Source organism: Orcinus orca, chromosome 2 (assembly GCF_937001465.1).
Source record: "Orcinus orca chromosome 2, mOrcOrc1.1, whole genome shotgun sequence".
NCBI lineage: Eukaryota > Metazoa > Chordata > Mammalia > Artiodactyla > Delphinidae > Orcinus > Orcinus orca.
Genome location: NC_064560.1, coordinates 21,038,154 through 21,063,086, shown reverse-complemented (window position 1 = coordinate 21,063,086; position 24,933 = coordinate 21,038,154). Strand labels below are relative to the sequence as shown.

General features: G+C 42.9%; 1 protein-coding gene across 7 annotated transcripts in view; it reads left to right on the top strand.

Annotated features, from left to right (window-relative positions):
• The window catches only part of CELF2 (CUGBP Elav-like family member 2), an 830,917-nt gene that overhangs the window by 499,335 nt on the left and 306,649 nt on the right, over positions 1-24,933 (top strand). The window contains exon 1 of one of the 7 annotated variants that reach the window (XM_012535222.3): positions 13,384-13,556. The exons of 2 other annotated variants lie outside the window; for them this stretch is intronic. In XM_012535222.3, coding sequence (XP_012390676.2) covers positions 13,504-13,556 — 53 coding nt within the window. In that variant the 5' untranslated portion in view covers positions 13,384-13,503. Of the gene's footprint in view, positions 1-13,383; positions 13,557-14,030; positions 14,048-21,200; positions 21,350-24,933 lie in introns of those variants that run through there. 4 more of the 7 variants (XM_049705740.1, XM_049705736.1, XM_049705737.1 and 1 more) reach the window with 4 other exon arrangements.

The window sequence follows — 24,933 nt, the reverse complement described above, 5'->3', positions numbered from 1 at the left end:
CAAGGAGCAATTCTGATGGCAGGCCCATGCCACACACGCTAAGGGAATGTGACAGTGGTCTCTGTTGGGAGGACTGCTGCTGTGCAGACCTGCTTACATCTCCCAGGTGTGCTGGCCCAGGCTGCATAGACCTCTGGTGACCAGCCTGAGAGCTTCAGATATGGTATCACACCAGCCTTTCAACAATAACAAAAACCAAAACTGATCAATGGGCCAGGGGCCTGTAAACTGACCGCATCAGGTTAGATGATTACACAGAGACAAGTCTACCTGAAGGAAGAATAAGAAAGTTTTACTTCCCAGTAATTTTGTTTTCTTGATTTTTTTTTTTTTGAGGTGGTTCAGGCTTTTCATCGTTTGTCAATTTCCCTACTATACATGGCTACAGACAGACACTGTGGCTTTTATTGCCAGCTGCCCCCAGAGAGTCATGAGAGTTCAGAGTAGGAAAAAATGCTCCTTAAAGATACTGGAGTCACATGGAACCTTTGATCATCTGAAAATTAAAGGCAGCTAACTTTGTATCGCATGATTGTGCATGGACCACATTAGGCTGACACTTGCTTCCACACTTACTCCCTCCTTTCCATCCTGTCCACCTCTGTTAGTTTCTCCTTCCACGGCACACCCCTTGTGCCATGCGTCTCCCCATTCTGGTTCTTTGATCACTTGGTCATTTATTTATTCTAGGATGCAGAGAACATTTATTGAACACCTACTATCTATCAGGCGTCTTAGTAGGCACCGGAGAAATGGAAATTATCATAATGGTCCCTAGTCTGTTGCTGCAATAAGGCTGCATACAGATGATTCTGCAGTACAGTGGTTTGCAACAATCCACATTTACTCTCACACTATGAGTCTGCAGGTCAACTGGAGCTTGGCAGATGTCGGTTGGGTGGCTCTCTTTCAGGCTGTGATTCAGCTATGCTTGGCTCCAGACTGTGGGTTGGGTTCAGATCTTCTCCATGTATATTCGTTCTGAGGCCCAGATGGAAAGGGCAGCAGATTCCCTGGGGCATGCTTTTCTCATGGCAGGCCACAGAGCGTCAACACCCAAACTACACCACACAAGCACATTTAATATAATGCCGGCTAGCGTTTCAATAGCTGAGGCAAGTCACATTGTCAAGCCGAATGTCAATGGAGTGGGGAAATATATTTTACCCACTGTAGTGCACTACAAGGTCACATGATAGAGGGAGGGCGTGAAGAATTTGCAAGATAATCTTATCTACCGCACAGACTGTGACATTAAAGTAATGTCTTAAATAGTACAAGGTGTAGAGGAAGTATAGAGAAGTATCTCAGAGGAGGGGCGCATCAGTCAGGGTTCAACCAGAGAAGGAGAGCCAGTAGGATGGATAGTTAGAAGATAGATAGATAGACCGACAGGTAGGTGGATGATGGATGGATGGATGGAAAGATGGATGGATAGATAGATGATGGGTGGAAAGATAGATAGATAGTTAGATAGGAGATAGATAAATAGACTATAGATAGAGTTTAGATGGTAGAAGACACATGAGAGATAGAAGGTGGATAATAAATGGATGGATAGATAGATGATAAATGGTGGAAGGATGGATGGATGGATGGGTGGATGGAAGGAAGGGAAGCAAGAAAAGGAAAGAAAGGAAAAAGAAAGATGGATAGATTGATTGATAAGTACATAAATAGACGATACATAGATGGCAGATAGATACATAGTTGTTACAGAGATTTGACTTTAGTAGTTGTGGCAGTAGGGTAAGCAGTCTCTATGAGGCTTTTCTGCATCGGGTGCTGGAACTTGACATCCACAGCCAAAGAGTCAAGAAGGAAAAATGGGTGTAAAGTTGGAGCGACCAAGGGCAGGCTAGAATGCACAAACACTACATAGTACATGTTTGTATTCAAGGATGGACTAAAACACATCAGTTCTTGTTGCCTCTGCCTTGGGGACCTTGGGGACAGAGGTAAACACACACACCTGGCACAGAGGTCAGGGACACTCAGGAGGATCGGGAAGGCAGAGCTGCTGCTTCTCACCAAGGAGGCGAGTCAGTACGTCAGCAGCCATGTGTGCAAGCCACAAAATGACTGCCGCTTCCCTTCTGGCCTTCACATCTCCCAAGACGCTTCCTTGTGGCTCACTCCAACTAGAAACATTTTATTAAAAAAAAAGAAAGAAGTGAATTCTGGGAAATGTAGTTCAGCCTAGCCGAATCAACACATTGTAGAGCCATCACAAGGGAAATCTAATTCCACTGCTGGACACAGTGAATTAGGAAATTCTTTCAGGGAAGGTGATGTTTGAACTCGATCTTAAAGGATGAACAGGAGTTACCCAGGAAGGAGGAATGGCAATTGAGGCAGACACAAAGTATGAGAGAGGTAAGACTCCAGAATATGGAAGGTCCTGGTGTGGAAGCCAGAGCCACCAGGAACACACCCACAGTCCAGATTGGGTTTATTTAACTTGCAACAACAAAGGAGAATACACACCAAGGGTATGACGGAGCATCTTAGGAAGAGGAGGTCGGAAGGGGTTTATTATAGAAATAGGGCTTATGCACATACTGAGGAGGTATAAAGGCAGTGGAAGCCAGTTCCGGATTGGGTGTTTTCAGGAGTTATTGGGTATTGTTATGGACTGACTTGTGTGCCACCCCCCCCACCCGCCACATTCATGTATTGAAGTCTTAACCCCCATTCATGAGGTCTTAAGGGTTGGATCCAATAGCACTGGTGTCTTTATAAGAAGAGGAAGAGACAGCAGGGGTGCACAGAGGAAAGGCTGTGTGAGGACACAGTGAGAAGGCGGCTGTCTGCAAGCCAAGCAAAGAGCCCTCAGGAGAGGCCAAACCTGCTCACACTTTGATCTTGGATAGCCAGCCTCCAGGACTGTGAGAAAATTGATTTCTGTTATCTAAGCCCCCCAGTCTGTGGTATTGTTGTGGCAGCCCAAGCAGACTGATACAGGCATCTTGGCATCTCATCTAGAGAGCAGGAGGATTAAAGCAGAGCTCAGTCGTCACTTGTACGTAAGCGGTCGGAAGATGGGGATATTTTGTTAGTTTTGTACCTGCAATGTCTTTGTCTTTCTCTTGTTCCACCATGATCTTAAAGTTTGATTATTTTTGTATTCTGTAAGAGTTGTTTATGTTTAGTTGGAAGCATCATGGCATACCTGTCAGCTACCAGCTGCCGGAGTTGTTTTTGACTTTCTCATTGGCATATTTGAAAAAGGATGCTCATTTACTGACCCAGAAGTTACATTGAATCTTCATTTCTTATGATGTGGAATCCAGATTCTTTTGCTCCATTGACAAGATTCACAGGCTGGGCTCCCTCTTCCTTGTTTCTTTTATTTCCCCACATTTGTCAATATTCATGCTCTTCTAGTCAGACTTTCTCTCCACTGTCTCCTACGTAATCTCTTCTCACGCTGGTTCCCTCTGCTTGGGGCGAGCATCGTCACCCTTTGTCTCCACGTCCTCCCCAAATGCAAGCGTATTCTTCAAGATGCCCTCAGGTCTTATTCCTCTCATATCACTCCAGCCAACTCTTACCTCCCTTCCTTGGAACTCTTACGGCTCACGGAACATCACAGCAGTAGACCTGATATTGTTCTCTGTATCATGTAAGTTCTGCCTTCTAACATGATTATACATTCGCTGAGTACAGGGGCCATGACTGGTACCCCTTTCGAATTCAGCTTTAGACAGCTAACATGTCAGTCCCTAAAAAAATTTTTAAAATAACTGGGACCATATTATGACATCTGGGTATCTCCTCTGCTGCTGAGATGATGTTCTTTCCTTATTCGTGGGTTCAGCCGAGCAGGCAACACGTATTTTTTGAGTCCCTGTTTTTCTGCTGAGCACTTCATAAAGCCAAGTCCTGAAGGAGATGCAGAAATAAACCTGGCGAGAGGATGGGGATAACCGGGAGAGTTTTGCACATGTAGGAAACAGCATGAAAAATAGCACAGAGGCAGGAGAAATCATATATATGAGGACTTGAAAAAAGTTAATGGTGCAAAGAATGTTGTGTGTTGGCTGAGACAACCCGCGAGAGGAAGTTGGAGATGTGCAGGTGTCTTGTGAACCGTATTATGCGACTTGGACTTCATCATGGGGCAGGGGGAAAGCTCTGATGGGTTCTAAGCTGGGGGCAACTAAGGAGCATCTTTTGGTATCAGAGACTGCTGAAATGTATAGCGTGGGTCAGAGATTCCTTAAGAACTGGGAGAGCCTGAATTAGAGCATACGTGGTGACAAGTAGGTGGGTTCTAGAGAAAGTCTTGTTCAATTGACTCACTGTCTCCCTGGCAACTTTTACTCACAAGCACTCTAATTCCTGTATATTTATATTCATCCAGTCATGCTTTGGTTATGGAATTAAAAACGGACACAAGGTTTAGTTGAAACTGGGTTTGATTGCATTGGATCTGTTCGCTCTGTGAATATTCAGGGAGCACTTGTGGGTCCTCTCCTCTAAGTGTGTGATACTTCACTCAAAAGTTTAAAACCATTGACCCCGGAATATGCTCTCCATGTCTAGAGCTTATAGTTCCTTATAACTTTTGGAATCCTAATCTGGCCAAATGCACAGTTCATAAACGACTTCTGCTGTTGCCTTTTTGAGCTGGTGGATCCAGCCAGCCTGTGGAAGCACACAAGTCTGTTCTGCATGGTTGCTTTCCTATTCTGCAAGCTGGATGCAGCCCCTCTACCCCCTCCCCTCCCTTCCTGGTTTTTTAGTTATGCCTTCAAGGAGATGGTGACGAACAGCAGGGCACTTTTCACGGCCATCTCAAGTCAGGGCAAGTAGATGAATGTTCAGCTCGAGTCAGCCTGGAGCAAGCAGAATTTGCTCCAGGACCTCTTGGATCTCCCCCTCCCCATTCCGCCCCAGCGAGTATGCAGGTGTGGAAGTAGCCTGCTTCCTTAATTTAAAATCAGGCTGCCTTTTAAAGTTATTGCCCCAGTTCCCAACTGATTTCTGAAACTTTTTTAATGTTCCTGCCTCTGATTTGCACCGCCCTGCTTTTTCATTTAGCATCTAAACAAGTAATTCATGATCTCATATATGGCAAGGTAACTTAAATCCTCAAATGCATATGTTTTCTCTCTCCAGCTGGGTTTAAGCTCCTTGGTGATGTGTTCAGTCCTCTCTTTCACTGGAGCATCTTTCTTTGCCTCCTCCTCAAATTTTGGTTTGCCAGGGGTTCTGGTCTTGGTCAGAAGCCCTCAATACTCCTCCCGGCCAACCTCATCCACTGCAGTGGTTCTAACTCCTCTGCTGGGAAGACCTGCCTGCAGGTGTCTCCAGCTCAGATTATCCCCAGTGGAATCGGTTATCTTCCCCATCTACCCTGTCTGCTTTTTTGGGTTTCCATTCACTTAGCAATGTCATCATTTGCCGAAATGTCCAGGTTAGAGAACATCAGAATTATCTTTAACTCGGCTGTTTTCTCCATTCCACCCATTCAGTTGTCCCTATAGTGATTCTACCACTAAAATATCTTTTTACCCCTTCTCCTCTCTAGATACGTACTGCCTGGACCACGTAGGACAGCGAAAAGAGCTGAGCTCGCCCCCATCTCTGCCAGTATCACTGCCCTCGTTGGCTTGGGCCTCTCTTGACCTCCCAGGCCCCAGTGTCCTCCTTTGCGTGATGTGGATGATAATAGCAATTTACTGAATTGCTCTGGTAATTGAGTGATTTCATCTTATGTGGAGGATCTCAAGCCCAACTAATAGGCAGTGGTCACGAATAGAAGACCCGTCTCACAGGCCACATGGCCTCTTAGCTGGACAGCAGCTCTCCTGCTGTCCCCCTGACTCCATGCTCATCTTTGTTTTCGGGTCACGCTCCACACTGAAACCAGAGTCATCTTTCTAGATCCAGAGCCGTTTAAAATCTTTCATAGCTTTCGACAGCCAGGTTTTAGTCTGGGATGCAGTGTCCTTCCTCCCTCAGCTTGGGGCCACTCTGTGCCTCATCCCCAGTCCTCTTTGGCCTCTAGGAACTTTTCCTTGACGATCATGACTTAGTCATGTTCTTCATGCATTTCTGATACCCACCATAACGATATTTAACTGACATAACAGGAATAGAGAGGTCAACGTCGCGTTTCGTGTCGATCTCTGCAACGTAAAACAAAATCGAATTAATACATTTTTGAAATTGAGGAGGCATCTCATTACGAACTGCCTTGAGAATGTGTGGGTGGCCTTTAATAGCATTTACTGTTTTCCTTTTAATAGCAGGCAGAGGAGGAAACTTAACAAGGGGATCACTTGCTGTAAATCCCTGGGGAATCTCAATGAGCTGAGAGGGAAGTAGGGCAGGACTACACTGGGCGAAGGGGATAACTTACCAACATATATAAAGAGTTAAATACAGCAAATAGGTCGACTGAAAATGAATGAAGCAAAAATTAGACTGATTTCTGATGCTTGCTTCCTGCCCATAAGACACTTGTATTTTCCAAGATACCCCGCAAATCACCCTCCAACTCCCGCTGCTCTTAATTCTGAAAGTTTTGTCTACTCATCTGTTCCTCAGTGTCTGGTCCTACCTGCCTGCATTTGTCAACTCCCAAACTTCAGCGTTGATGGAAAGTAATGAGCGAAACGTATCACTTTTCATTTTATTTTCTGTGTACCCATATAAATGATGCCTTAAAGTTTAAAAAAATATTAAGACAACAAGCTGATCGTTCCATCTCAATGAATCTATCAACTTCTTAAAGTCAGAAACACAGCCTTCTGCATCTTTCTGTCCCTCTCAGGGTCTAGCCCAGTGACTGTCACGGTTGACTGTGGTATCAGTATTTCATAAGTCATGTCATGTAGTGACACTGAGATTGGGTCACTCAATAAGAAGAATGCTTCACAAAGAAATTCAGCTGTTGAACAAAAGTTTATAAAGTGTCTGCCATATGCCTCACATTGGCCTAAAGTGGTGATAAAAATGGAGTTCTTGCTTTAATGCAACTCGGGTTCAGATGGAGGAAAGAGATAATAAACAGGTAAATAAGTAGATAATTTCATTTCAGAGAGTGCATATTGTATGAGAGCTGTCGTGGTAGTTTCAAAACCATCTTTCCCAGACCATCTGGGTTTCTGTTTCATTTCTGTTTCACTTCATCTTGGTCTCACCCTCCCATCAGGAAGGCTGCCTGCTCTACCCCGGTCTTCATTACGCTTGTGCTGTTCACTCCTTATGATTCCCTAGGATCAAAACCACTAAGAAAGATGGATCCCCAAGTGCACCAAACTCTACAAGGCCATCGAGAAGACTCATGGATAATAGTCAAGTTACAGAATCTCTGGGACGTGGCAGCCTGAGCAGACAGGCAGTTGCGTGCACGTGTCTGTCTTTAAAAATAGAAATAATAAATGTGGCCCATTTCCCATACAAATGTTAACACCTAACTTACATGTATTCACCTGTAGCCTTCTCAAGATTTCCCATATGCCCAAGGGTGGCCCTCGGCAAAACATTAGGCCAAAAATGACCACTCTGTTGTGTACATGTTGTTTATGAAGTCATATGAGTTCACAAGCCAAAGTTAGTTATTTTATCAACGGGACTACTTATAGTAGTCCATTTTCATGGGAGATCCTTGACTTTCTTCTCTTTGTCTTCAACAGACCTTTCAAGCCTACCTACACGGAAGTAGATCTCCAAACCCACTTTGTGGTGTCTGTTTTCATAGCCCCTCGTGTCTATAGTAGGCAAGTTATTATTACTCTTTATAATAGTAAAACCTCTTAGATTTATCTAGGGCCTATTTTCAAGTGGCTTCTTGGAGCTCTAAGTACTTTATGGTTTATTATTTACACCTACTTATTGGTAAATATGTTGCTTGATCATTTTAAGGGGTTTTACAATTACTCTTGCTGATTACTCCTCCCCATGCCCCAGTTCTAGAAAAACATCTCCATTTTGCAAACAAGTGCATCATTCCATGGCTTGGAGAAGGAATGTCCATGTGGAACGTGGGACCCTTGGGTTGGTTACGGGGATAGCTGCCTTCTGCTTGACTTGGTGGTAACTTTGTGAGCCCTTAAGTGAGAGGACCTCCAGTTACATAGACCCTCAGATTACCATCACATCCTTTCTTTGCTAAGGCCGCTACGGTTTTACGTTAAACCAACCGTCAGTTTTATGTTTCAGGTAGTGATTTGTGATACTTATATCCTTGGGGCTTTGGAGGTCTTTCCCCTCAAGGTAGGAGGGAGCACAGGGTCTGGAAGCACAGGGTGGTTCCATGTTCTATTCATTCTGGCTCCTGTGTGCAGATTTCACTGCTCTGCCTAATTCTCCTGTCCTCCAAGGCTGACAAAGCTGGTCAGCGGAACTTTGTGTCTTCTGCTTGACATCAGCCCCGGATGGAAATCCACCCCCTCGCACACAGACTTACCACTTTACTGTGCACCTCCGGCATGGCATGTGCTGAGTTTGCTGCAAACCCATTTCTTGTAGACCTTGGTCATTTCTTCATATTCACTTCACAGACTCTGTGTGCTCTCTCCATCTTTCATAACAATGTGGTATGTTTCTTAGTTAAACCTGGCAACTCTTGGTATCTGCTATGGTCTGAATGTTTGTGACCTCCCCAACCAAATTCATATGTTGAAATCCTAATGACCAATGCTATGGTAGTAGGCGGTGGGGTCTCTGGATTAGGTCATGAGGGTGTCATGCATGGGATTAGTGGTCTTAAAAAAGAGACTCCCAGGGGCTTCCCTGGTGGCACAGTGGTTGAGAGTCCGCCTGCCAATGCAGGGGACACGGGTTCGTGCCCCGGTCCGGGAGGATCCCACATGCTGCGGAGAGGCTGAGCCCGTGAGCCATGGCCGCTGAGCCTGCGCGTCTGGAGCCTGTGCTCCGCAATGGGAGAGGCCACAGCAGTGAGAGGCCCGCGTACCGGAAAAAAAAAAAAAAAAAAAGAGACTCCCAGAGATGCCTTGTCCCTTCTACCATGTGAGGACACAGCAAGGTGCCAGCTATGGACCAGGATGAGGGCCCTCCCCAGAACTTGACTGGGCTGGTGCCTTGATCTAGGACTTCCCAGCCTGCAGAACTGTGAGAAATAAATGTTTGTTGCTTATAAGGCCCCCACCTCTGTGGTATTTTGCTTTAGCACCCTGAGTGCACTCAGGCAGTATGTGAAACCAGCAATTAAAGAAATTTAATATCCTCGGTGCCTCCACGTTTCAAGGTGGTTATTTTACGATGGGAATCTGAAAGGCAGACTAGATTTTTTGAGTGCCCCATCCTTTTTATCAAAGGATTCTGTACTGCCAGGCCCTAATCTCTAACATCCTTCATATCATACACTTCCACTGAAATGGCATTTTCCACTACTTTTGCAATGTAAATATCCCAAGGCAAAGACCAGGCATCGAAGGCAGAAAAAAGTTGGAGCAGTTATGGTTGCATTTGGAAATTTAGCTTTTTATTCGAGAAATTATCTACAACATAAAGAAATGCACATATCATATACCTTTAAAAAATTTTTTAGGAATCTAGGAAGGTCATGAGATCTGCTGATTTTCAGCTCACCCCCATACTTCCACATTGCTGTACCTCTCCACATTTTCCCTCACCAAATTTGCATTATTAGCTAAACATTTAATTTCTACAGTTAAAAAAAATCTCTTTGGATATAGAGGGCATTGAAATAAACTAAGTTTTCATCGTTCTTCTTTGCTAATTACTACTATAATCCTCATCCTCTTAAAAAACTTTCCCCTACAAAACAAATTTAATAATAATCAGGATTATTAAAAATTAATTCCTACTCTAGATGACCGCAAAAAGAAATTGGTCTCCAAAAGTGCTTAGCCTGTCTAGTTTCAACTCAAACTGTATTTGAAATAAAGTTTTGAAAGGAATTGATAAATGCTAGTAGCCCAGACATAACCTTTCCATCAATTTTTTAATCATTTACTATCTATCCTCTAAGGTAATTAACATCACTTTAGGAAGGTGTACAATAAACACTACTTCAAAGCCATGCCTTCCCCGGTGTGTGTCTGTCACCCCTAGGCACAGTGGGGTCGCTGGATTGCATCACCATGCAGTGGAAGAACATGGGCCCAGGGTTGGTAGACTGAGTTCCCAAGCTCTGTCATTATCTACCTTCTGTGGGCAAGTTGCTCAATGTTTCTGCACTTGAACTTTTAAAGGTGAGCAGGTAACAGAACGAGCTGTGCCCACCCCAGAGTGTTGTAGGGATTCATCAGCGAAAACGTGAAAAGGTCTTGAAATGTGAAACACGATGGCAGGGAAGGACTTCCCAGTGTTGTGAGCTGTGCCAGTGGAATGCCTGAATTAGAGTAAGAAGTGTTCCCCACCCCCGATATTTGTTAAGGAAGCTACATAAAGGAATATTGAAAATAAAAGTCCTCTCCCCGAAGTCCCAAGAGTTAAAAACAAATTCATTCCTCTATTTAACAAATAGTTATTAAGGATCACCTAAGGGAAGGTTATTCGATTGAGTGGATTAAGAATACAAAGATTGGGGCTTCCTTGGTGGCGCAGTGGTTGAGAGTCCGCCTGCCGATGCAGGGGACACGGGTTCGTGCCCCGGTCCGGGAAGATCCCACATGCCGCGGAGCGGCTGGGCCCGTGAGCCATGGCCGTTGGGCCTGCGCGTCTGGAGCCTGTGCTCCGCAACGTGAGAGGCCACAACAGTGAGAGGCCCGCGTACCGCAAAAAAACAAAAACAAAAAAAAAAAAAAACAAAGATTGATCCAATGTGGATTTGGAGTCAGAGAATTCCTATACAGTGTGACACGCCTGCCTTATATTCGCTCATCTTTCTATCCCCACGTTCAGCACAGGCAACTGGTGGATGTAAGACCCCGGTTCTGTCATCCTACTGGCGTTTGGACAAGTACTAAACTCTTAACCTCAACAGCTTTCTCATTACTTAGGTCCCTAGACTCAAGGAAGTAGAAGGAATATAAAATATGTAATGGTTTGATTCCATCCCAGTCCTTACTGCTAGGGCTCCATAATTCATTTCACTAGAGGAACAGCCCCATATACTGCAGCCCTGGCTTCCAGGGTTAAGAATCTATTTATGGATTAGCAAATGCATTAGAGCTACATGTTAGTACTTGCCTCATAGTTTAGCCCTGTTAGAAATTGGATGGAAGTATTAAAAAAGGGCTTTGTGTTGGAACAGTGTATTTTTACTTTTCTCTGATGGACAAAACCGTGGCCTGTGTCAGGCCACTCCTTCCACTCTTTATTAATATTTGCACTGGTGGAACACACACAGTTCCATCACACGTGCTTCTGGTGCTTTAAAATATATGAGCATTTGTTGCCCCCATGTAACTACTTGGCAAAGAGAGCTCCTGAGAGGTAAGGTGACTCCTGCCTCAGCACAAGTCGCTAGGGAAATGGCTCCAACTCCTTCTCTCTCTGCAGTGTCTGGGGTTCCAAACTCATTTACAAGAACACCTCAGGGACTTCCCTGGTGGTCCAGTGGTTAAGACCCTGCGCTTCCAGTGCAGGGGATGTGGGTTCGATCCCTGGTCAGGAAACTAAGATCCCACAGGCCTCGTGGCCAAAAAAAAAGATGAAAAGAGAAATAAACGGATACTTTTAAAAAATAAAAGAACACCTTAGATTGTATATAGTATCTTTCCCTGGCAAGGTCATTCATTTTTATATATTCACTCTCTTTTAGTTGCTATCATGAAGGAAGGCAATGTAAAAATGTGCTTGTTTTAAGGACAGAGCTCTTGCTTCATTATTGTACCCCAGTCAAGTTATTCATCATGTGGTCTTCTTTCCATCTAGAAATGGGGATGGGGACTGCTTTCAGTCACCTTTGGTTGTTGTCATAAACTAAGCGTGATTACTGTGCAGTAACCTTGAAAGCACCTTCTTCGCCCTCCAGAACATCTCCATTTCCTTAGCTGTGGGCCAAGGCTAAGTTCAGAGGTCAGAGGTCAGAGATCTAGCAAGATATTGGGGTATATTCAAGATCTCCAAATGGGAGGGTAATGGGGCATGCCATTATCTTCCCTGCCCCACTATTATTCCCACAAGTATTTTAACTCCAGATTATTACTGAGTTGCACGGTAGTGCTGATGAGGACAGGTGAAGTGTTTTTTTGTGTGTGGTTTTTTTTTTTTTTTTTTTTGCGGTACACGGGCCTCTCACTGTTGTGGCCTCTCCCATTGCGGAGCACAGGCTCCGGACACGCAGGCTCAGCGGCCATAGCTCACGGGCGCAGCCGATCCGCGGCATGTGGGATCCTCCCGGACCGGGGCACGAACCCGTGTCCCCTGCATCGGCAGGCGGACTCTCAACCACTGCGCCACCAGGGAAGCCCCGGGTGAAGTGTTTTGAACCTGGGAGTGAGAAAACCAGTGTTCAGTGATCCAGATCTGTTTCGGGCTGTGTTCTGCATTGTTCCCATCCAAGCTGAGCGCACTCTTGGCTTTCCGGTCAGCACACACCTCCAGGAGCAATGCCTTAATTTGCAGTTTTGGACAACTGACTATTCCGTCCATAGCATCTCATCTTTGTGTGTTTAACTTGCTCGTTTACTTGGCTAATCTGCATGGAATTCTTCTAATTCCAATAAGCAGAAGGACAGTGTGTATTTCCTTGGCTAACTGTATATGCTATGCCCGGTGTGAATAATGAAGTAGGGAAGCAGATTTTTTTCTTATTTTGGAAAAGAGCATCTAATTGGTCTTTTGAGGCTGATGCTCCAGTGTTCGTTACGATTTCAATATGACCAAACAATCTTTGCATCGCCCACCTCCTTTAGAAGTCCTGCTTCAGGTGGATTATGCCCTGAACCTCCAAGAACTCTGGGGCTCACAGAGTTAAAATCTTTCCAAGTCCCCCAGTCTCTATCCTCTGCATCCTCAACCCCCTCAGTGGGGCTAAGGGTCTTGACCTTGTCACTCTGCCTGAGGACAAGGGGAGAGGAAGAGATGAATCCAACTGTGAATTCAGTGTCCCAGAAAAGAGAAGCAGAAATCCTTTTTAGCACCCTGACATACCCACATCTTCTGTGAGTCATCTGCGTTGCTTGCTGACAGTGGATGGCAAAGAGAAAACGTGAACTTGGTTTTGCTAGGAAATGTGTAAGACAAAGAGGGAAATGAGTTACTTATTTTTCTTTCCAATTTCTAAAGATGGTAATTAGGAGAACTCACACCAGCCAGGCTCAAGTGAATGGAAGCAAGACCCCTATAGGCAGTGCAGTGTATTAATGTAAAAATATGCTTAGACAACATAACTTGTCAGAGAGGATTATTTCTACTTAGTGGATCTGCAGGAGCCCCTTTGCTCTCCCATTCAGAATTTGACTAGAGAAGAGAGTGGGGAGAGAAGGAGAGGGAGAGAGAGGGAGGGAGAGAGACGGGGAGGGCACATTAGTGAACAGCTACTGTGGCATTGATGTTGGAGCGCACTTCTGAACTGGCTTTTGTTGAGACTATCAGTGTATCTGTGCAGAAAGCATGCGCTGTCCCAAATCCGCTGTTACTATGAGAAATGAAGAGCTGCTTTTAAGGTATGTTACTGTGTTCTTTGTTTTAACGTATGCTGTGCTAGTTTCCAGAGCTGACTGAGACAATCACCATGCCCTGAATCAAGTAGCTTCCTTGTCTTAGAAGGAAAGAAAAAAAGAAGCTAGAGAGAGAGAGAGAGAGAGAGGAGAGGGAAACGATATCGAGACCAAGAGATTGGGAGAAAGAGAGAGCAAGCAAGAGAAAGGAAAAGGACTCCTGTGGACGAGTTATATTTGCAGGAGTTGCCTTTTGCAAGCATATCATGTATTTGCTCTCTGCTATTTGTGCACGGCCAGTGGATAATTTTAAAGGCTCCGAATCTAGCTCTGGGTTTGTCTTTTCCTTTGCAATGTCTAAGCCTCTTTCATTATTATGCACTCTGCATGGAATACTCAGCGAGAAAGGAGCTAAGGAGACTCCATATTAGACTTGCGTTCCAGATACTGCTCTAATCTGGACTTAGCCTACCTAAATAGTCCTTCTGTATTACCAGGTTTGGATCACTTTATCCTGTTTGCCAAAATGTGTACCTGTTTAAAGACTTCTATTCATGCATGGCGTCCTGGGTCCCTCTGTATTGAAAGCAAATATTTGTTTCCTGCATCTGTGTTAGGGTCCTACCGCTTACCAAGAATGAGCCACCTTTTGGGAAGAAGAGAAGGAATTATGATACAATTGGCATCCTGCTTTGAAAAATGTAGTCTTTTGTTTATTTCCTAGCAGACATTGTAGCACTGAATACATCTATGGGTCTGACAATGGGACCCATTGAACAATGGAGCTGTCAAACTAGCTTAATGCATGTCTGGGGCTCTTTTTTTTTTTTTTCTTTCTCAACACCCTTTTATCTGCTTTAATCTTGTTTGTATAGACTATACAGATTGAAGAGCTTTTAGGACTGCTTGTTTGTGGTTTTGTGCTTTTAAAAGATTTAATATCTGCCGTTCATAGGGCTTTTTGCATTTTGCAGCTATGTTGGTTGGATTAAGTTAGAGATTTATTGCTTACCTCTCTGTTAACTACAGAAAGAAACTCACTGATTGAGACTGCTTGTAACACTATTATCATTCTGGCAGATACCTTGTTATCAGACATGCCTCTACAGTATTTAATGCTTGGGGATTTAAAATTTGCCTATTTAGTGGACTTACGGAACATAGCACACAAGAGAAGTTAAGAGGTATATTTCTAATGTTTAAGTAAATTATAATTTCTAGTGTCTGCCTCCTCTTTTGGCCCCTAGGTAAACAGTTTAGAAATTCAAGGACAAGTGAGAACTGCCGCCCTTCTAATTTTGGTCACAAACTGTCATTATCTAGCCTGTTAAATTGTTAAGTTAAAGGTGTCTATGGAATGTATCAATTTTTGATATATGATTATGTGCTCATAAAATGCATTTCTATGCAAGGTAAACATTTCTCACATCTTCAAGAATCCTTCCTTTTATAACATAAGCATTGGTTTCTCATGTGAAAACAGACTTCAAGAAGAGAAAATGGAAAAATCTGTTGCAAACTTCTCAAATATTAAAAACATTTTTATTCTCACATTAGATATAAGAGAACTGATCCTAGAATATTAAATGGTAATTGATCTACATGAAAATCATGTCACTAAGGTTCGTTTCCATAAAGAATATACCTTTTCTAACATTTCAGTGTTTTGCTTTAATTAGCTGTTTGTGCCAGAGCAGTACATTGAAAAATATTAGTAAATTTATAGAGATTAAGGACCTAATTTTTAAAAACAAAAGGGAAATCATTTTAAAGGGTAAATTTTAAAAAATAGATGTATTTAGTTACAAATATTTCTTCTTGGATTATATCGTGTTCAAATTAGTGATGTTCTCAGTAAACAAGGAACAAAATGTATTCCTTATAAAAACAGTTATGAAACATTAACTATTTTTTAGAGTTTGGACATGCATTTCAATTTTTTAAACTTAAGTTGAAATGTATTTAATTCAGAATTATGAAAATTAATGTTGCAAAAGCTCAGTAATTTGCCTTCCGGAACATAGATTTTCTATTGACAATATTTTCAGAGTCTGGCTGGACCCAAAACATATCAGTAGGATAATAATATTTTTAAAGTCATCCATTGTGAGTAAAGTGGATTTTATGATTATGTTCTCCTGCTTCCAAAGGGATCTGAACTGCTCATTCCATTGGGTATGCCAGTAATTGCTTTTAGGATGAGCTCATAGAAGGTAATTGGTGAAGCTTTATATCTGAAACTGGCCCACTGTTACCAGCACACCTAGATTCTGCATTCATGGGAAATTTTTATTCCAAAACAAAGGTCACAAAGCAATTTTTTGTGGTTTGGGGAAAAAAGCAGTGTCCTGTGTTCCCCAGCTGCCTGTCAGAAGCACGCTGAAATAAAGAAATATCTTGGAAACCTACACGTTAAATTTTTGACTAAATTATAATCATTTACCTGTGATCTATTCACTTTAATTCCTGGGTGATCATATTAGGTCCAAGAACAAGGGAACTCCCTTCCCACTTGTGCTTTAACCCATTACCAGCTTCCAGAATTCCAAGACCCCCGTTCAAGTGTCTGACACGCAGCTACCTTTTCCTTTAGCCTGATGGGGAAGTAGGAGATGGCCGAAGTTGGCAAACTTGTCTACATCTATTTCCACAACAGTAACAAGATATGTAATCTGTATCCTGCCATCAGCCTCTGTGTGGGATGATTCCCTTCCAGGGTGACCTAAACAAATGTCAAAGTGAATTTTAATTCTAAGCCCAGACTTGCAGAAAAGGAATAGCAAAAGAGTCAAACTGGGAAAATGGCTTCTTTCAGTAGAGTTGCCGTTGCACCCCGAGGAGTCCCTTCACACAGGAGACTCAGGAATACATAGCTGTGTTCAGCAGACCACAGGCTGAGACCACAGGCTGTAACCTCGACATATCAATAGTCCTTTATTTGTAAAAATGAAACCTCACAGTTTTTCTTTTTCAAAATATGAGTGTGTACAGTTGCAAAATATCCCTTTGGGGCTGAAAAACAAAGAAAGGCGTTTGATTAATATTCATATCTAGAACTTTAGAGCAAGTGCAGAGTGTGCTGGGACACCCAGGAAGTCATTCGAAGAGTGAATCAATACTAATTATTGTAATCAGGGCGGTTAATTAGGTGAAAATGTGGCTGATGGAAATTTCATTGCTCGCAGCCCTGGAAACACCTAGGTTGATGAAAAGAAGGTAATATACAAAAGCAAGAGTGTTAGGTGGGAATGATCGTTCTGTATTTAAGGGGTCAGAATCTGTCGATGAAAAACATAGCTTGATTTGGTATAGTCATGGCAGTGAGGAAACTAGAAATATCCAACTTAGTTTCTGGTGTAGAGATTTCAGTAAAAGTCATTAACAGAATGCAGTTTGTTAAGAAGCATCTCCTGTGGCTCCACAGCCTTTATCTGCCCTTCCTCCAGCGGTAACAAGTATATTTCACCCAGTTGCAATAACGCCTTAGATCATCTTGATTAGCCTTCCTTGAATTTCTTTCTACATTCAGTAATTCCTGGGGAATTTGTTGGCGGGGATGGGGGGGGCGGGTTCTTCTTTCCTCAAACTACTGTTGCTTCTCTCTTGGTTATTACTGGCTTTGGGAATTTTTCTGAACTCGCAGTGACTTTCATTCTGTAGGAAAGAAGAGGTAGTGGTTTTGGGAGAAGATTAAGATCCGTGGCATTTCACTTAACTGACATGGGGAAGAGGGTGTCAGAGGAAGGAAAGCTTTATGTGAGGTTTCAATGTTGTAGCCCATTAAGAATTGAAATGAAGTGTCCTAGAGCTGAAGCACCTTTCTGATCCCATTGTATCCATCTCCAGAGGTCGGACTGAGATGGAAGCTAGATGTACATGTAAGAGAGAGAGAGAGAGAACCTCTACTCAACTCAGAAATGTGCTGGTTAACCCTGATCTGGGATGAGGTACCCTTTGTTCCCAGACGCAGCCTTCTGCTTCATGCGATATCATTAGGGGCTGTTCCGTGCAGGTATGTTTATCTGATCCATAGCTTTCTTCTGACTGTGACAGATCCCAGCACATTCTCTTTTATGTCAAGACCGTCACAGTTAACGGGGAATGGCATCTGTGGGGGGAGGGTGACATGTGTTCCCAGGGCAGCTCAGCTGTTCCCTCACCTCTTTCCACGTTGACCCGCCCGTGATTGGCTGCCTAGGGTTGTGATGAATCACTGCAGTTCAGGAAGCAGGACGTGCCAGCGCGCCCTAGGAGGAAAACAAAAACCAGAATTTTCCTGCATAATCATTCAGTTCAACAAACTTTGTTGTCATGGACAAGAAGAGCGTGAGGTTTGAAGTTATCGGGTTGCTACACCTTCAGTATCCATGGCTTTTTGAATCCCTGGGTTGAGAAAGGTTGCAGCTGCAATCGGTAAAAATCCTGTGTTGAAACTTAAGGATGGCATTGCTGGCTTCCAGCTGGTGTGTGAACTGGCGCGAAGGGGCACTGTGGTACCTGGTGCAGGAATGAATCAGACTCTTGTCATGGCTCCTGTAAAGCTGCCCACCTCAGTGATCCAGGGGCTGCGGGTCCCCCTGTGGTGGTGTCGTCTTTGTCATGCCTTGCTTTTTGAACATCTTGGTTTGGGACCCCAGCTCTCTTTTGGGTTCTGTGAGATGGCTTCCCCGTTCATTCAGAAATGATTTAGGAAGCGTCTCTGTGAATGAAAATGCACTGAGTTGGTGATGGGTGGCGTGAGTTCCTGGTGGTGGCAGTTAGGGTTCATTTTGACTTTCGCTTTGGAAACTGACTTGATCAAAAGGGATGGAGCCCTCACCCGCAGCCCCAGGATGCTCAGTGCCTGCCTTGCATAAACCGTACCCTTCCTCTCCCCTGTGGGTTAGGCTGCTGGCCTTAGAATCAGTGAAAACTTTAATGCTACAAGAACAATAGGATTAGGACTGGCTTCCTCCTTTCCTTCCCATCTGCCAGTTCCAGATTTAAACAAAGATCAGGGAGTGGGAGTATTATGATTAAAGTAAGGAATAAATCCAAAATTTATTGACAGTCTACTCTCTACCGGGCACTAGGTGATCTCTTTTCATCTTGTATAATTTAATCCTCACAGATACCCTAGAGTTAGTGGTAGTTATGTTATTCCCATTTCAAAGATGAGAAAAACAGACCAAAAGAGGGAAACTGGACACACAGCTCATGGTGGAAGGGATTCTAAGTCACGACTCAGGCCAACTCCTTCCCTGGCCAACTTAAGAGTACAAATATTGGATATTTGACATTTGAAAGTCATATTTTCCTCCAGTGCCACATTTCCGCGGTGCACTGATTTGTGCCTGCCTTCTAGTTTTGTACGGAGTAAGCTGTACAGTAAGAAAGGGAAAATCACAGTCGTTTTTGCTTCTGAGTTTTTACGGCTCCCCTGCGTATGCTCACTGGTTCCCCTTATAGCTCACGAGGTCTTTGAATTAAAGCACCCATGGCTCACTTTTCTCAGGCTTTAATCTGTATAATGGGAACACATGTTGGAGGGAATAATAGAGAAATCTGAAGCATGATGAAATTGAAATGTGACTTCTAATCTGCATAAGGGGCCAAAACGTATCATATTGTAATCAGAACCAACCAAGCAGCAGATATACTACGTGACATGATCTTTTCTCGTTAAGAAGCTCAAGACAGTCATGAAACAGAGAGGGAACAGTGGGTAAGAAGGTATCAAGTGGTGTATAATGAGGGGAGGGGGTCTTGAAGGATGGAAGAGGGAGCAGGAAAGGGAAGTTATCCTTAGAACACCCCAGATTCGTCTTTGTTATTAAAACAAAGCCAAATAAAATCCTTAATTTCATCACCTTTCTTCCTCAGACCTCAAAGTCATTCACATCTCTCCTCCTCTCTCACGTTGCCATATTCCTATGAAATAGTACAAATGTAGCTGTTAGCCGCCACCAGAGAGTATGAGAGACTGAGAGATTGGGCAACATAAAGGCTTACACTCAGCCATAGTGATAAGATAAGATAACACATTTCCACTTAGCTTGGGTAGATTGCTACATCACTTTTCCATGAAGATTTTGGGTAGTTCTTTTAAGAGAAAGAAAAAAAGAATTTTTTTCCCCTAACGGACTTTATGGGAATGAGCATCAAAAGCAAATTTAAAGAAAAAGTCATTTGGGATTTTCAAAAACCTCTATCATAAGCTAAAAATAGTTAGAGATTTGAACCATATTATAGGGAAAAAAAAAATTTCCTGTGCTCAAAACCTTAATGTATTTTCAACCTACATGTCACTTTAATAGCTTGGTTATGTAATTGCTGTAGTAATAATTAGGTTAACACCTCGTACCTCTCATCAGAGGATCGTGGTAGATTTTGATTTTTCAGCCATCCATCCCTACAAGGAAATGATGGCCACGCACATGCAAAGGTCTAGATGATGAATCAGAAAATTAAATGACGTGTTCCCAGTGTCAGTCCACTCTTTGACAGAATCAGGTGCAGAATCTAACAGGTTTGATTCTTAAATCTTATCATCTTTTTCACTCCGCTTGCAAGTAGCATTTGTCTTAAAGAGTCTGATCTGCATCCACTGTGTCAGATGACTTCTGATCCTTGGAAGGAAAAGCTGTTTGACGGGGATCCGTCATCATTGTGGGTAAAGCAGATTCATGTGTTCTCTTCTACACACAATCCAAGCATTTGGTCTCTTTAATCCTTCCTCTTCTTCAAGATGTATTTGTTTAGAAGAAGGAGGGACATTGAGGCCAGTGGGGCTTTCATGCCTCTGGAGAGTCCCTCTCAAGTCCTGATTTTGCTTCTTGCCAAGATCAGTCTCAGAAAACACCCTCCCCCCGCCCCCGCCCCCCCTCCCCCCCCACCCCCACCCCCACCCACTAAGTCTTAAAACTTCCTTTCTGCCCCCACCTGTTGCTGCTTTCTCTCTAGACCTAATGTTATGCCTACTGCTATATCCACCCAGCTGTCCCCACTCAGCTGCTGTGTTTCATCAAACAGTAGTTTCTCTTTTTGAAATTTACAGCATGTGACAGTAAGATGAGAACTTCTGACCATTTGGGGAAAACATTTCTTGGGGGTGGTGGGTGTTCAAGGGCAGATTGCCAGGGAACTCAAAACCCCACTCTGATAGGTATAAATTTTGTTCCCACCGCCAGGCTGGCACCAGATAAAGCTACCTGATACAGTTTGAAAAATCTCAGCATCTTCAAGCGGCTGCTGGGACATTCCTTCAGAGGTTGTTTTTTCTGAGTGCCTTTGTGTACATATCACCAGGCCAGCCTTTTTCTCCTCCCCGCCCTTTCTCCAATCTTCTCTTTCCCAATTTTCATATATTTACTCACTTCATGGGACGTGATCTTCCATCCTCCCCCTCCACCCTGTGATGATGTCTGGAAAGGAAGCACCCCAGAGACAGCTGTTCCGAGTTGAGAACTCAGCCTTGGTCGAGGCAAACTTGATTTCCCTGACAGATGAGCCACCAAGACTTTTCACTTTTGTGGTCACCTGCCTCCTCAGACCCACAGCTGTGGAGGAGACCGTCTGGCATTGTCTGGCTTCCGTTTGAGAGAGAAAGAGGGAGAAAGAAAGAGAAAGCTGAAGGGGGAGGGAAATAAGGCAGCAGGGGGAATAATGGAGAAAGGAGGAAAAGGGAAAGGCAAGTCCGAGAGGGAAGTGATAGGCTGGTTGGGCTCAGGGTCTGACAGGTCCACAGTATTAGCTTTTCATCCCCTTGGAATGGAAACTTCTGGAAACCCTAAAGGGGCATCTCATTTCCGAGCGCGAAGGTATGTATACAAAGAACCCATCTTCCGTTGGAGGGTCTCTTCAGAAGGGAGAGAGATTCACCATTATGTCTTTTGGCTCTATTGAAAACAGATTCAGAAAAACACAAGATTGCAAAAAGCCAGTAGCAGCTGTTCTCAAGGGAGAGTGACGGCTTAAAATTCCCGTACAAATGTAAAATCAGAGTTTAATAACGACGTCATCTTTATTGGCGTGTGATTTTACTGAAGTCGTTTTGGGAATGTGATAAAGTCGCCATTCCAGAAGCTTTCAAAATGGGGGGGTAATAAGATCATTTTAAACTTGATTGGTGATATAAGTATTTTTTAAGGGATACCTTTATGGAGCTAAGAAAATATAGATTTATAATGTATCACTTAGGGATCTATTTGGGGATTTTTTAAGCGCATAAAGACACTTGTTTATTTTTACAAGTTGCTGATGAAACTGGGGTAAGCCAAGAACAAACACATGACCGCAAAGTCAGATACTTTCCCAGGTACTTCAAATTCATGTGGATTTCAAACTTATTGGCTGGAAAACGCCCAGTGATGGGACCCCCCCCCCCCCGCCCTTCTAGGGCCTGTCTTTCTTGCTCCAAACAGCTCTCAGTACACTTGGGTTAAAAAAAAAAAAAAATGGAACAGCTATTTAATAAAATTTGAATTTAAAAATGTGATGGGGAAAGATGTTTTGGATTCTAGTTTTTAATAAAGAGCCAGGAGTGAGGGGAGAAAAACCCTTTTGTGAAGGTGGCTGTTTGAGGAGATGGAACAGTATTGGTACATCTGTAGTTGCATGGCCGACTGTCTACTGCTTTTAAAGAGATTGCAACCCGTGACGTTATGCATAGGAATAATTAAAAAATGGAAATTTGTCACAAAATATACAGGGCTGTCTGCAGGAGAAGAAAATTAACTGTTGGGTTATAAACGTGCATCACTATCTATCAGACTCCAGTCTCTAAGTTATGGTATAAACTTTGTGCAAAAATGTTGAAAGATCTGTAGTCAGGGGGCTCTATTCTGGTTCACTAATGAAGATGGGTGATAGGAGTCGGATACCTTCCATTCGAGCAGTGTGACTCCATTTACAAACACATTTATTAACATTCTGTTTCTATGGAGAGGTTTTTGGGTTTTTTTTTTTTTTAAATGCCAGTGATAATTCAGTGCTCAAACAATGACCACTGGAGAAACCTCAGTTTGAGATGAGGCATGGGGAGGGGGCGGTGTGCTGAAACAGCACAGTGCACCCAATTGCCTTGGAAGGCCTCATATAAAATGAGGTCATTCAGAAACTTTCCCTTGAAGTGCTTCCAATTCTTGAATTGCCTTTTGTTTGGGAAATGAATAGCAAGTTGATTAAAAAGAAAAAAAAATAGACAATTAGGGATGGTAGGGGGATGGGCTTCGGGAAGAGCTTAAGGTTTTTCTACAGTGAAGCTAAAATGGTGAGGAAACTGCATTGTTCCCAACAGCCCCGTCCCTAGGGATGTCAGCACACAGAGGTGTCACCTACCAAGTCAGGTCTAGGAGGGGGGCTCGCTCATGGCCTCACCCCCTTTCACTGCTGTTGATAAGATCCTTGGCTATAAAATAGCCTCACTGAACCCCACGTGTTTAGCAGCGGCCCAGACGAGCTGTCTGCAAAATAATTCCAACTGCCAAAACATGATACCTGATGGCTCGTTACGGCGTGAAAATTAAAAAAGGGGGCCCTGTCGAGTTGTTTGAGATTTTTTTTTTCCTTCTGGCAAAGCAGTCAGATGAGAAATTGAAGCTTTTCATCAGGTGGTGTTTGGTTGGGTGTTTTTGTTTTTAAGCTCAAGAGCTTTTAAAATTTGTATTTGGAAAAACAGCTCTCGTGTAGGTGCTGTGATCATGGAAACAAAACCCTATAGGGTGTGTGTGTGTGTTTGTATATTTTGTTTCTCTCTGGCACCTAAATTAAGTGCCTATGCAATCACTCTATTATTTATGTATTTGGCAGCCAAACTATTTCAGCTCAGCTACATCCAGAAGCTTTCCTTGGTTCCCCTCGTCACTGTATTTCATGTTAGAGTTTTCTTTTATATCTGACCCTGGTTTTGCTTCTAACTTTAAATGGCAAAAGCAAATGTGCTTTGAAAACTCTGGGACTCACTGTAGTTGTTAAATAAGGCAGTAACCTATGCACTAGTAATTCTTTCTCTATGACCTACTTACATACTTCTTCACCCTCCTTATAGTATGATTAAAAGCTGCTTTGAATCCACTATTGCCTCAAGGGATTTGAGCCTAGAATTTAACAAACTGCTGAGAAGGCTTAAGTCAGTAAGAGGCCTTCCCTACAGTGTCTCCCAAATAATTCACATGCAATTAAAGAGAGAATAAATATTTCAGAAGTCTATGTGTTAATGATGCTTTTTCTACCTTATAGAATGTAGATGTACATGGAGCTTCAGTCCATAGCGGATTTGAAAATATTTTCCTTTTCGATTAACGCAGTTGTGTTTTGCTTCTGTTCTGGAGGCCGGTTCTGTTAGTTCGTTCTTCAAATAGTTTTATTATAGAGTCAGCTGCTTATATACATTTGGGAGTTATGTAAATAATGTCTAGAAAATCAGGAACTGTCAAGGTTTGTCTCATTTATCTGGCTAATTACTTTATTAAGGTTATTGAAAGACCAACAAAATTCTTATAATTTCAAAGGCAGCCTGCAGAAGCTAGGCTCGGGAAAAAATGTAGCTTAGTATTACTAGGAAGAGTTGGGGCATTTGGGGTATAAGAATTGATTTTACCCCATCTGTTTTTCAGTTCTTTATGAACCTAGCCCTGATTCCTCAGAAAGGCAATATTTTCAACTGAAGGTTAGTCCTAGCCCTATGTCTTGGAATTAGAACCATCTTGGTCAAAAGCCAGATATGTTGTTCAGCTGAAGAAGGAAATCAAGTTAATTAAGTACGGACTTAATTGAATACACCAGGCCTGTTATTCCAAATTGCTCAATGCAGCAAGTCTGGATCTACAGTTGATATGTGGATTTAATATTGGTATATAAATATCCTTTTTTCTTCATAATCTCTAAAGATGCTCAGTTCTCATTATAACACAAGAAACTGGTGAGAAAAGATGAAAACAATTTTTTCTCCATGTTGTCTGATACATTTAACACCACGTGATACAGTTAACTCCACGTGACTTAGTTGTTTAACCCTCTGACTACTGTGAATACACCCCCAAGTGTGATGTCATTTCAAAATAAAATTTAAAGTGATGGTTAATAAAAGAGGCAAACTATAAGACTTCTGGTTTGCAATTTATGAGGTTTCTTTAGAATGTGAAATAGGCCACAAAGAAGTTTTACAGACTGGTGACATTGTGAAAATTTCAGTTTCATCTAAATAACTGAGCAACAAAACAATGATGAGAGCGCCAGATTAGAACATCACCACATAAAAATACTTCTAAGAATTTTCACAAGTCACTTGGGAAAATTAAACTCCCTTCTTTGTGAGAATTCTGCCCTATTTCTCAATTCCTATTAGTAAATCGGTCACAGATCTTAAATGAGTATTTAAGCTTCATGGCCATTACAGACCTAA